General features: G+C 38.1%; 1 protein-coding gene across 1 annotated transcript in view; it reads right to left on the reverse strand.

The window, feature by feature from the left end:
- Window positions 1–14,032, reverse strand: part of CERS6 (ceramide synthase 6) — a 315,277-nt gene that overhangs the window by 208,290 nt on the left and 92,955 nt on the right. Inside the window, exon 3 of the mRNA XM_068544956.1 lies at window positions 5,227–5,357. Within this exon, the coding sequence (XP_068401057.1) occupies window positions 5,227–5,357 (131 nt within the window). The remainder of the gene's footprint in view (window positions 1–5,226; window positions 5,358–14,032) is intronic.

Genomic DNA, 14,032 nt, shown 5'->3' on the forward strand with positions numbered 1-14,032 from the left:
CTCCAGCTAAATGGCTCCCACTTAGAACCAGTTTCTCCTAAAATGTCTCACATGCTATCTCATTTTTACAAATCCTTCACTCCCTCTTGAAAATCTCTATTTCAGTTGCCAATAAGGATTTAAATGCTTCTGGAAGAAACATTCATCAAAACTAACACAGCTGTTGATGACTGACATCAAGCATGAAGGAAAAAAAAAAAATCACATCCATGTTTCAACACACTACTTGCTGAACAATTTCTACTCGGTCCATCTGTATTAAATGGGTGTGCCAAAAATTGGACACGCCAGCAGATGGCTACCACCACTGTTTGGCACGCCTACTGGTGCTGTTCTATACTGCCAAAAGACGAACTACGATTCCCCTGAAGGGATTCTATAGTTTCTAAAATAGTAACTTATGTAACAGAAAAACTATAGAATCTTTTCATTTGGGCCCTAGATCTACAAGCCCCAGATCTGTGCTGTCCTGCCTTCTAATTTGATTTTTAGTACTTCTGAACAGCAGTCATCTCCTTTCAGAGATTAGTGGTTCTTTTTTTTTTTTTTTTGGAATCGGTTTATTTAAATTTTACAGAAACCTGATTAAAGTATGCAATTATAAGTCCAGTAACAATTCTACAAAAATGCACATACAATGCCAGAATTTCTTAAAAGTAACTAATATCATATTCTTGTTTTGCATTAAACATGCAAGACATGTCATGTCTTCCTTATGACAGATTAGTGCTTCTTAACCAGGCGTGTGTTATCATATGTACTCAGGGTATTCCTTCCAAGGTAGACATGTCCAGACCCCACCTGGGTCACCACGCTGAATCAGACACCCTTGGGGTGGAGCTTAGGCATGTGTATTTTGAAAAGCACACCAGGTGGTTGTAAAGGGCATCCCTGGTTAAAAACAACTTTTCCAGATCGTTTTTTATACTGACAAGCAAATAACTATGACATACACATGAGTACACATGGACCAATATAATTCTGCTTAATTCCTCAGGGTGTTGTCTAAATGTTCTCCTTTGCCACCCCAATCTTTCCTCTGAATTCTTGCCATTGAAATCGTCCCACTCTTCGGTCATTTTCCCAGATTTGGGAAATTTCCAAATTTTAGGCCAAACGGTGTCTATATTAGGCACTCTTCATTTTGGGAGGCAGGATGCCAACTTACATCAGCAGACCATTCCAAAACAATGCCTTCGTAACGTACAGTCACTTAACAAATACTTACTCAGCAGAGTCTATATGCTGTGGTAAAGGCTGAGAAGAATGTAAGAAAAACAAGATGCGGTTCTTGTGTCCTCAAGGAGTACGTGTGAAACAAGTAGGGTGAAAATATACAGACAAGCTAAGAAAAGCTAAATGATCACATAAAGAAAGCATGTTGATTCAGTATTAAATGACTAGTACTTACAATAAAAACTCTTGAGAATTCAGAAGAACTACTGCTTACTCCAGACCCAACTGTCATGGCACATTACTGAGAAGGCCTGCAGTTTGAAGAATGGGCAGGGGATAAATAGTTGGGGCAGAGGAATGCAGGTGTTCCATGCCAGGAACACAGCACAAACCAGGGCAGGAATGAGAAAAGTATGGACAGTGAAAATACAGCCCTCTGGAAGGAAGGGGGTCATTTGGGTGACTGATACCAAATAGATGGAAGCCAGGTTCTAGTTTTCAGACTAAGGAGCCTAATATTTATCTTAGGGTTGTAGAAAAATCTTTTTTTTTTTTTTTTTTTTTTTTGGCTGTGTTGGGTCTTCGTTGCTGCACGTGGGCTTTCTCTAGTTGCGTCGAGCAGGGGCTACTCTTCATTGAGGTGTGCTGGCTTCTCCCTGTGGTGGCTTCTCTTGTTGAGGATCACAGGCTCTAGGAGCATGGGCTTCAGTAGTTGCGGCACACAGGCTCAGTAGTTGTGGCTCACGGGCTCTAGAGCGCAGGCTCAATAGTTGTGGTGCGCTAGTTGTGGGCTTAGTTGCTCCGCGGCATGTGGATCTTCCCGGACCAGGGAACGAACCTGTGTCCCCTGCGTTGGCAGGCAGATTCTCAACCACTGTACCACCAGGGAAGCCCCAATCATTAAGTTTTAAAGTAACAGATCATGGAGACAGTAGTATTTTAGGAGAATTATTTTTTTTTTTTTAATTAATTAATTAATTAATTTTTGGCTGTGTTGGGTCTTCGTTTCTGTGCGAGGGCTTCCTCTAGTTGTGGCAAGCGGGGGCCACTCTTCATCGCGGTGCGCGGACCTCTCACTATCGCGGCCTCTCTTGTTGCGGAGCACAGGCTCCAGACGCGCAGGCTCAGCAGCTGTGGCTCACGGGCCTAGTTGCTCCGCGGCATGTGGGATCTTCCCAGACCAGGGCTCGAACCCATGTCCCCTGCGTTAGCAGGCAGATTCTCAACCACCGCGCCACCAGGGAAGCCCCAGGAGAATTATTTTTTTTGTAGCAAATAAAATATCTATGAGTATGAGATAAAGAAGAGACCTGGGAGAGCAATTAGGATCATAGCAGTTGGCTTTACAAAGAACTAATGGAAGTCAGTGGCTAATTGGGTTGAGTTTCCAGCTGTAACAGAATAGAGGCATGAAAATAGGAGAAAAAAGGGAAGTCAGGAGTAGAAGCGAATAAGAGTTGCCTGTGGGAGACAGCAGAACGATGGCTCAAAAGAAACCTCTGCACTGGACACATGGCTTTGGAAGTAGTTGGTGAGAGGAGAGAACTTCTACAGAGAGGGCAGAAGATAGGATGAGGGAAACAAAGGGTTAACCTGGAGAAGTAGCCCATTAAAGACCCAGGGAAAATGTAGAATAAACAATGAAAACGAAGGCCCTCGGAAAGGCAAGAGTAAAACCTAACGGCAACTCAGAAGCCAAGGAGGAAAAGAGTTTCAAAACAAAGTTCATGGGGCTTTCCTGGTGGTGCGGTGGTTAAGAATCCGCCTGCCAATGCAGGGGACATGGGTTCGAGCCCTGGTCTGGGAAGATCCCACATGCCACAGAGGAACTAAGCCCGTGCGCCACAACTACTGAGCCTGCGCTCTAGAGCCCATGAGCCACAACTACTGAGCCCGTGTGCCACAACTATTGAAGCCCGTGTGCCTAGAGCCCGTGTTCCACAACAAGAGAAGCCCGTCCACCGCAACAAAGAGTAGCCCCCGCTCGCCGCAACCAGAGAAAGCCCGCGTCCAGCAACAAAGACCCAACTCAGCCAAAAATAAATAAATAAATAAATAAATAAATAAATAAATAAATAAATTCATTAACAAAGAAAGTTCATCAACATAGTCTTCTGAAACAGAGAGGTCAAGGTCACCGGTATGGACTCAAGTTCTAGTCCCAGGAACCCTGCCGTGTGCCCTAACACACAGCTGATCTTTCTCCTTTAATCTCTACTGCCTGTCCATACCAACCGTACAGCACACATATACGTTTAGTTTTTTAAATCTATCATGGATTTTAAAAACTAAAATATCTACACATATGCAGATATTCTGTCACATCTCATACAAAGCTTCTTGAGGGAAAAAGTCATAATCGATACTGATACACCGATACTGATACATCAATACGGATACACCGTCCACCCGCACTGTGCCTTCACATTACCATGCCTCCAGCTATCATTTAGAAATAGTTTTAACTAAGTATTAACTATGACCATCCTGGTGATTGTGGTATGCAGATAAAGACCAGCTGAATTCAGGGAGAAGACACAGACACCAGTACAGTGTCAAGCCCTACTATTCAAAGTGTGGTCAATGGACCAGTGGCATCACCTGGGAACTTGTTAAAAATGCAATTTCAGCTGCCATACCAGACCAACTGAATCAGAATCTGCATTTTAACAAGATCCAGGTGACCGACTCCTATGCATACTGGCCTAGAAACTGGTGTCAACTCAGTACAGTATGCAAAGGGAGAGCACTGAGTTACCAAAGAAGTTAGTTGGAGGAGGGGAAGATGGCACATGAGTTTCAGCACATGGGCATGTGCTTAGGTGCTACTTCGTCTGCTCAGACCTGCAGCTCGGCGTTGGAGCCCAGGCCCTTTGCATATGTGGCACAACCAGGCCAGGAAGCAATTCCGGCTTTTGATCAGGAACCCAGATGCATAAGTCCTTCTTCCATTAACTGCCACTAAGTTCATTATAGGAAGGGCTTATGCAGATTCTATCTGCTAGGTTGTTTTTCCAGGCTTTATAAATATTCTGACCTCCTGAAGACCCTGTTTATGCTCCCCATATTTATCCAACCCTAGGATTTATGATAGTATTCTGCCTCTCATTCGTTTCTCCCATAAAATTAGGTTCCCCTCTAGGCTTCAGATTGCAATTGCTAAAATACTTTTTCAGAATAATTGAAAGCTAAACCTGAAAATGCAACTTTAACCCCAAATGGAAAGAGCTACACTGACAGCATTGTTGTTTAAGTGACCAGGTGTCAGGGAAAAGCTCCCAAAGGAAAGAACCATCAGACAAAGGCACAGTCATATCTCAAAGGATGAAGACCAAATGCAGAAACAAGTCTCAAAGCAGAATCTTCCCTTTGTTGGGGATGCGCTCGATGCTTCAATATTTCTTTCTCTAACTTTCCTATAGATATATGTACTGAGTGTCACTATTTCAAAATATCGCTGTGCTCGAAGAGTTCTCTGTGGGTCTTTTATTATTTATAACAGCTTTATTGACTTATAATTTACACGCCATAAAATTCACATTTCAGAAATGGAAGACTTTCATTCCATCCCCCACTTCAAGCAATGCTTCATTAAACTCACCCAGGAATATAATACAGCCATTTCTTAAAACTCCAGGAAGACAGGCCATCATCATGACCCTCCAATAATATATCCTAGTATCTCAGCTTTCATCAGTGGAAAGAACATCTTGACTAAGCCCCCTCTATTAAAATGCAAACTATAAAAGTAATGGCATTTCGTGCCATATTTTCAAGGTGGCTGATTGAAAATACCACTGTAGGCCCTTGTAATCGGCCTGCTGTGTTGAAACTCCATTAGGAAGCAAACCTCATTTACTGCATCCAAAGTGGAAATCACAAATTCCAACAAACTACTACCTCCCAGTTTTTCGTGGACTACTTTCTTCCACCAGATGGCATGCTTTTGGGGGGCTGCTGGAGCCTGCACTGAGCTGTTATTTTTCACTTCAGGGATGGTATGAGTAAGTTAGGCAGGTTTTTCTTTCACAAAGAAAAACAGCAACTCACATGCTCTCACAGAACCTCTTCAGTGTGCTTGGCTTCTCCTGGTTGCGTCTTTGTCGGAACCAGCGTTGAATGCTGCGAACGTCCCAGTCCAGCTGCTTGGAGAGGCCCTCCAATCTCTTTTCATCAGGATGCTATGAAACAAGGTACCAGGAAAATCATTTTCATCTTCACCATGAACACATCTGCCCTTGTCTATATTGGAGATATTTGTTTTTCCTGTATTTTCTATCTGCTACTGAGATTTCTATATTGACCACTGAGGACCGAGGTCTTCCATCAGCAGCATGAACGTAAACAACCACTTAGGACAAGAGAAGTTACTCATTATGAAACAACACTGAAAAATATGAATCTCACTCTAATGCTGGTACTTCTTACAGCAACGAAGGTTCGATGGAACAGCCAGCTGGCCGAGTTAGCTCCACCAGCCTTCAAGGAAAGGAGATAGGTGAAGGTGAATTTGCAAGAAGACATCATTCAAATATTTCACTTTCTAATGAAAATATGCTGTACCCATTATCACATATCAGGATAATGCAGGACAGAAAAAAAGCATGGAATAATCCCCAAATACCTCACCTTAGACTAAGGTACCAATTCCACTTACAAAACACGTTTTCTCTTCAGTCTCCCCTCTCCTTGGTTCTCCACACATTCCTCTTCTATTCCTTTCTTGGTCATCCTTTTGACCAGAACTCCATCAAACTTTTTACAATGACTACACATTACTTGAAGATGCAAACTTGGTAAAGTAGAAAGAGAAGCTATCAATATTTATGCTTGCCATATGATGACATTACTCTGCTTCTCGCTCTCATTTCTATAACATTAGGAAATGACAGACGTAGGTTCAACTCCTTGTTCCAATGAACTCTCTGAGCCTCAGTTTCCTTACCTGTTCAAAAGAAGGTTATTTATCCACCTAAACGGTGGAATGTAAAAATGTATGCAAATCTCAGTACATGTTAGTTCTGTCCCTCCTCTCTCTTCGGTGTCTTAGAGAGCATCCTGCCAACAATTACGTGAGGGCGACCTGCCGTACAACAAAACTAAACGGAGTTAGTTCTACTCCTTTATTTATTCTACCTTTGCTTTACAATTAAGGAGATGTTAATAATCAGAGGACAGAACCAAAAATGGGGTAGGGAAGGCAGGCCAACCAGCTGTCAAGTTATAAGGGCGGAATGTACATGTGACTCCTTTTTAAAGCCTCTCAAGAAATTCAGAGTGTCAGACACACAGGAAACACAGCAAATGGCCTTAATGTTATGACCGAGGTTATAAAATGTGCTGAGCTTGTGTCTGTAAAAGTTATTTGCGAACTTTCAGCGCGGCGTGTACTTTGAGGTGTTTTTCTTAGAACTCAGGACACTGTCTACACTCTCCTTCCGTGTCTCTCAATTAGAAAATATGGGAGAGAGAAAATGCACAGCCTACAATATACCTTGGCTATACCATTTTCTTAAAGGAATTCATTTTTAATTTTCATTCATTTTCTAAGTCTATTCAATAGGTAAAGCGTTCACATGGTTCACAAAATAAAAATTATCCCAAATTTCACCTTCCATTTTGTTCCTGTTCTCTCAGTTCCTACTCTCCCCTTTCTACCAGGTAACAGGCTATTCAATGAATTTCTTTCCAAAGTTATCTTACCAAATATAAACAAATTGGAATATGCATTCTATGTCTCCCCACCACCACCTTCACACAAATGGTTCTATTATTCTGGACTTTGGGTTTTTCACTTTACAATGTATCTTGGAACATTTCCACATCAAAATATTGGGAACGCCCTCCTTCTTTTGTAGAACCGTAAGGACATGCCATAATTTACTTATCCACTCCACTATTAATGCGCACTTAGGTAGCTTCTGAACTTCTACTACTATAAACAATGCTGCAATAAATAACCTTGTCATGGGTTATTTTATACACATATATAGAGAGATAAATTCCTGTAAGTGAACGTTGGAGATGAAAGGGTCCATGCATTTGCAATTTTTTTAGATATTGAAAAATTACTGTCACCAATGATTTTACCAATTCATACTCTCATAAGCAAGAGGACCCATTTCCCAAAGCCTCATCAACAGAGTATGTTATTGGATTTTTCCATTTTTTTCTAGCCTGATATATAAAAAGTAGTATCTCAGTATATCTTTAATTTGATTTCCTCTTTTTATGAAAGAAGGATATTTTCTTGTGTTTTAAAACCATCTGTATTTCCTCTTTAGAACAGTCTTTTCATATCTACTGCCCATATTTTTCTTGATCTGCAAGTAATTTGTTTACTGATTTGTAGAAGTTCTTCAGTTATTAGAGTGATCAAACCTATATCTGTACCATAAACTGCATAGTATGTACTAATGTGTCACTTGAGTTTTAGAATTAGCTTATGGTGCATTTTGCTTGTGTTTTTTACTTGCAGAAGTTTTTAAAATCATGTTTGAATTTATCAATTTTTTCTGTTATAGCTTCTGTATTTGGGGTCATAAGTAGAAAAGCATTCCCTACTCTGAAAATCCAAGAAATTCTTCTACATTTACAGCTTTGATTCTAATACATTTACAGTTTTGATTCTTACATTCAATCTAATTTAGTACATTTGGAATATGTCCTGGTATACAGTGGGAGGTATGAATCTAATTTTAATTCTTTCCAAATGGCTACCCAGACAGGCCAGTACCATCATTCATGTTTTCTCCATGAGAAATCAAATCTATTCTCCCACCGTTCTATTACTCATGTGCCAGTACATATGGTCAGGTTACTCAGAAATCCTTATTTATTTTTCTATATGAACTTTAGAATTAGCTTGTCTAGTTTCAAAATAAACGGGAAAACAAGAAAACCTGTCGGTATTTATAATGAGATTATACCAAGTTCTTATACTAGCGTAGGGTGACTTGATATCTTTAACTGAATTTGTCTTTTGTGTCCTTCACAATGTTTGAAAATTTTCCTCACATACCTTGCACATCCTTATTACATTGACTCCTAGGGATATCATCTTTTTTGGTTTCTATTATAATTAAGAAATTTTCTTGTATCTTCTAACTGCTTATTGTGTGTGTGCATGTGTGTGTGTATGGTAACTAATTTTGTGCTAACATTTTGTAATGTTTATGGTAGTTTTTCACTTGATTCCCTTAATTTTCCAGGTATACAGTCATGTAATAGGATATTACTAGAATGTAAGCTCTATAAACAAAGGAAATTTTTTGTATCTTTTTTCACCAGTACCTAGAATATAGTTGGGACTTAATAAATACCTCTTGAATGCATGAATAAATTGTCACATAGCAATAGCTTTACCTCCTCCTTTCTAATTTTTATGCCTTTATTTTCCTTCTTTTATCTATTTGCTAATGAAATGTAAAACTTAGCACAATGTATAACAGTGATTATAAGCATCCCTATCTGTTCCAGACTTTAGTAGGAATATCACAATGTTTTTCTCATTAAGAGGCCAGATTTGGAGCTGATATACAAGTGTATTTATCGTGTAAATGAAACCACCTATCCCTAGTTAGATTGTTTTATTTTAATCAAAATGATGTTAGATTTCAGAATCCATGGAGGTGATCATCTACTTTTTTTCTTTATGTCAATTAACATGACAAATTACAAAAATAGATTTTTTTAATACTGAATACAGGGAAGGCCTTGCATTCCTAGAATAAGTCGTACTTGGTGATGATGAATAATTCTTTTAATATGCTGCAAAGTTCAGTTTGTGATTTTTTTATTTGGGACTTTTCATCAATATTAATAATCACAATTGGTCTCTAGTCTTATTTTTTAGTGAGATACTTATTAGACTTTGAGATTACATAAAATTAGAATCTGGATGATTTTCTTAATTTTCTGTACTTCGGTATAGTTTAAAATAGCATTGGGATTATCTGCTCTTTAAGAGTGTTAGAATTTTCTTGTGATAACACACATATGTAGTTGGTAAATTATATTTTCCTAGAATAATTTTCATCTTATCCAAGTGTTTATATTTTATTTGCCATGTTAATAGTAATATATCCTTTTTATTTTCCTCAATTTATGTGATTGTTGATTATGTTAATTGCTATGTTCTTAACTTGTGCTTTGTTTTTTTCTTGATTGGGTTAGTTGACGTTCTGTTAAAAAAAAAAAGTAAACAGTTACCTCTGGATTAATTTTCAATACTACAGTTTTACTAACTCAATTTCTATGTTTATCTTTATTAATTTCTTCCTTCTGTTTGCCTTCATTTATTTTGTTGTTGTTTTTCCAATGTTTAAGTAAGTGGTTAAATATATATATATTTATATAAGTGGTTAAACTTATATATACAAGTTTTCATCTGAGCACTACCTTGGCATAGTACCATAGCACAGTAGTGCTTTCATCACTGTTTTCTAAATATCCTGAAATTTTATTTTCACACAAAAGTTGATTAAGAAAGCAAGAGCCTTTCTGTTTTCTGATTTCTCATAGTAGTAAACTGTGCCTATTTTTAAAATGTATTACCATTTTTTATATAATAAAAGGTCAATTTTTAAAAATATTTAACAGGCACTTGAAAAGAAAGTATAGTCTCTATATTCAGAATACAGGGTTCTAAATGTACCTTTCAGGAGCTTCCCTGGTGGTGCAGTTGTTAAGAATCTGCCTGCCAATGCAGGGGACACGGGTTGGAGCCCTGGTCCGGGAAGATCTCACATGCCACGGAGCAACTAAGCCCGTGCACCACACTGAGCCTGCACTCTAGAGCCCACAAGCCACAACTACCGAGCCCACGTGCCTCTACTACTGAAGCCCGTGCGCCTAGAGCCCGTGCTCCGCAACAAGAGAAGCCACCGCAATAAGAAGCCTGCACACCACAACGAAGAGTAGCCCCCGCTCACCGCAACGAGATAAAGCCCGCGCGCAGCAACACAGACAAAAATAAATAAAAATGGATTTATTTTTTTAAAAATTTTTAAATTAAGAAAAAATAAATGTACCTGTCAGATCTTCCTCATTAATTATGCTTCTTAGAATTAATTGCTATATTGTTTTATATTTTATATATTCTGTTTTATACTTTGACCTGTCATGACCGAGAGGTAAATTAAAATTTCTTACTATTAAATAATTTCTTCGTTCATTCTGTTTTATAAGTATATGGATATGCTGGTATTCAATGCATATATGTTCATAACCATTTTATCTTCATTGTGAATTGTATCCTTTGGCAATAAAAAGCCAATTCTTCATTTCACTTAATCCTTTTGGTCTACTTTCTTTATCATTTATATTTACCTGTATACCTTTACTCATACTCTTATTTTTAATATCTGTAATTACTTTATCTGAAGGGGGTCTCTTATAAGCTATGTGACCCAAATCTGAATTATTTTTTTATTAGATGAGTTAAACCCATTTACATGCACTGATATAATTTATAAATTTGTTTATACTTACCTCACATTAATTATGTTTTGATTTCATAATTTAATTTTTTTTAATTTTAACAAACCAAATATGGCTGATTTTCCTTTGTTTTTTGTGGGCAATTTTTATTCTAGTGGTTATCCATACAATCATAATACTCTTCTATTTGTTTTCAGTCAATAAAAATTCCAAATGAGCAATATTTAAAATTGGCATATTTCCTCTTCCTTCCCCACCTACTATTAGTCAATAATTTTATCTCTCTTAGAGTTTACTCTTGTACTATTAAATATGCTTCTACTTCTATTACTCAGTTTGGCTGCTTAAACTGATAAGCTTTGACTCCTGGCTACTAGAGCTTATGCAATTAGTGAATTTATTCTACCTCCCACCTTCCTTCCCTTTTCCTGCTCAGTTATTGTTACCTATATCATTTCTACATTGTGAGAGTATATAATGCTTACATTATGTTCTGTCATCCTAATCATCACATTTCTTTCTATCTTAGTTCTACAGTTTAAATGTATTCAAAACTTGCCAACATTCCCAGTAATCTCTTGGTCAGCTAAAATTAATGATTATAATAGTTTCTTTAAAAAAGGACTCATGGGAACAATTCCTCCAAATTTTTGCAAGTTCTAATCCTTTTGTCTTTAGCCTTTACACTATAAAAACAATTTACCTAAATATAAAATTCTTAGTTCCCATTTTCCTTGAAAATATTGGAAATGTTGTCCTATAGAATATTGCTACAGAGAAGACTAAAGCCATGCTGATATCTTCCTAGATAAATGATTTAATTTTTTGCTTGGCTGCTCAAAGAATTATTTCCTTTATATTTCAAGTCTATTTTTAATAGTATAAGTCTTGGCATAAACCTTCTCAGGTCAACTTTTACTACATTTTTATTAACATATTAATATAAATCTCCATTTATTTTAGGAAATTTTTCTTGACATCTCTCTCAATACTTACTCTACTTTGCTTTTCCTTAAGAGATTCCAATTATACAGATGCTAGCTCTGCTTGGTCTATATATCTAATTATTTTTAGCTCTTTTTCATTTCATTTATTTCAGCTTTATTATCTCTATCTCCCATGTTCCCCACTGAGATTTCTGCAGTGTCTAGTGTTTCCTGTGTTCTTTCCAAATTTGTCTTCATTTCTGTGACAGCTTTAGTACGTTTTTCCTGAACCAACCAGCTCACATTGCATCTCTTCCTGTTGACCAACTGTTTTTTTTCTTTAGGTCTTGTATTTCTTTTATTGCGATCCTCCTTACAGAGTTATTGCTTTTTTTAAAATTTATGGTAAACTATTTGATCTCAACTTTCAGTTGCCCTGTGGCCTCATTTTTCCAGTGATTATTTCTGTTAGTAAGCGATGCTATGAATTCTTTTTCTTGTCTTTGATGCTGTGTGTTTCTTCTTTATTACCCATCATTGAGTGAGTTGGACTGTCTCGACCAGCTCCAAGGAGGGTGCTTTTGTAGTTTAGCTGCCTCCGAGGTACACTGCCTCTGGAAAATGTGCCATCCACAACGTTTTCTGTGTACTTCTTCCACTTCCCTGAATTAAACTGAGTCTGGGAGAGCATCTGCCAGCCTTGCTCACCAGTTCCTGTACCTAGTGTTGCAAACAGTGATACAGCTTTGGTCTCACCATTAGGAGGTGTCATTTTTGCTGGCTTTCCTGAAATCTACCCCCACAGGGCCCTCCATCCACACTTCGTGCTCATCACTTCCTCCTACTTGGCTTCTGTCCAGCCTCAACTGTTTTTGTTTAGCTTTTATGTATATTTTGAAATCTAGAGATATATATCTCTTAGTTTGCCAAAAATAAAGTTTGTGAGATTTTCCTTTTTTTGTGTGTGTATATTTTTACTGTCGCGTTTTATAATTTTTCTCCATAGTTTTTTTCATTTCTTAAGATTTCCAAGGGAAAAAGTGAACATTTCTGACTTATATAGACATTTTTATACCAGAAATACCTAGGTTAATTTTAATAAACATAACCCATACAAGGATGGAGAAGAAAAATAAAAAGAAATAGGCATAAGAGGAGAATGAGGAAAAACAAATTATAGGAAATCTGCATATAATTTTAAAAATACACTATAATATACCAAATGCAGATTATGATGTGATAATCTCATAATTCTCTAGATCATGAAACCTAGTTTCATAGCTGACATGTATTTTTTTCCCTTAATGGCTCAAGAGCTGATTTGATTGATTAGAAAATGAGGCTGTTGGGATTATAGATATAATATGTGCCAAAAGACAGATAGATATATAAATCAATAGATAAACTGATTGATTCATTGATTTATATCTATCTCATTCAGGTAACTCTGGATATAGCCAGTTAAGAAACGTGAACTCAAAAATATTCACTCTAAAGAGAAACAGTCATTCCATTCATTTGAGTAAGTCTGACAACTCATAATCGCCGGTTCTTGGGGCAATCACAAGTCTACTGAATCAGGATCTCTAGAAATAGGGTGCAGCAATCTACATTTACCTCTCAGGCACTCCTAATGTAAATTAAAGAATGGGAGCACCTGGCCCAAATAAATGCTCCCTCATTAACTAACCGACTTACAGCCCAAGGTCACAACGCTAGGAAGCAGCAGAGCCCATGTTCCAATATACCAGGTGTCTGCAACCCCTGGGCCATGGACCAGTACCAGTCCACGGCCTGTTAGGAACTGGGCCGCACAGCAGGAGGTGAGCGGCAGGCGCGAGTGAAGCTTCGTCTGTATTTACAGCCGCTCCCCGTCACTCGCATTACCGCCTGAGTTCCTCCTCCTGTCAGATCAGCGGCAGCATTAGATTCTCATAGGAGCACGAACCCTACTGTGAACTGCGCATGTGAGGGATCTAGGTTGCACGCTCCTTATGAGAATCTAATGCCTGATGATCTGAGGTGGCGCTGAGGCAGTGATGCTAGCGCTGGGAAGCGGCTGCAAATACCGATTATCATTAGCAGAGAGGTCTGACTGCACAGAGACCATAATAAATCAATTGCTTGCAGACTCATATCAAAACCCTATCAGTGAGTGGCAAGTGAAAACAAGCTCAGGGCTCCCGCTGATTCTGCATTATGGTGAGTTATATAATTATTTCATTATATATTACAATGTAAGAATAATAGAAATGAAGTACACAATAAATGTAATGTGCTTGAATCATCCCAAAACCATTCCCCCCACTCCCAGTCTTCCATGAAACCGGTCCCTGGTGCCAAAAAGGTTGGGGATCACTGCAATATACTGCCCAGGTCCGACTCAAAAACCAATGCTTTCAACTATTTTGCAATAGAGGTAAGTTCTCTGAAGTATTTATAAAATTTTAGATTTACAGAGGGAAAAAAAAGAGTGAGAAAGACAAGTA

The sequence above is a fragment of the Eschrichtius robustus genome, chromosome 5 (genome assembly GCF_028021215.1).
Source record: "Eschrichtius robustus isolate mEscRob2 chromosome 5, mEscRob2.pri, whole genome shotgun sequence".
Lineage (NCBI taxonomy): Eukaryota > Metazoa > Chordata > Mammalia > Artiodactyla > Eschrichtiidae > Eschrichtius > Eschrichtius robustus.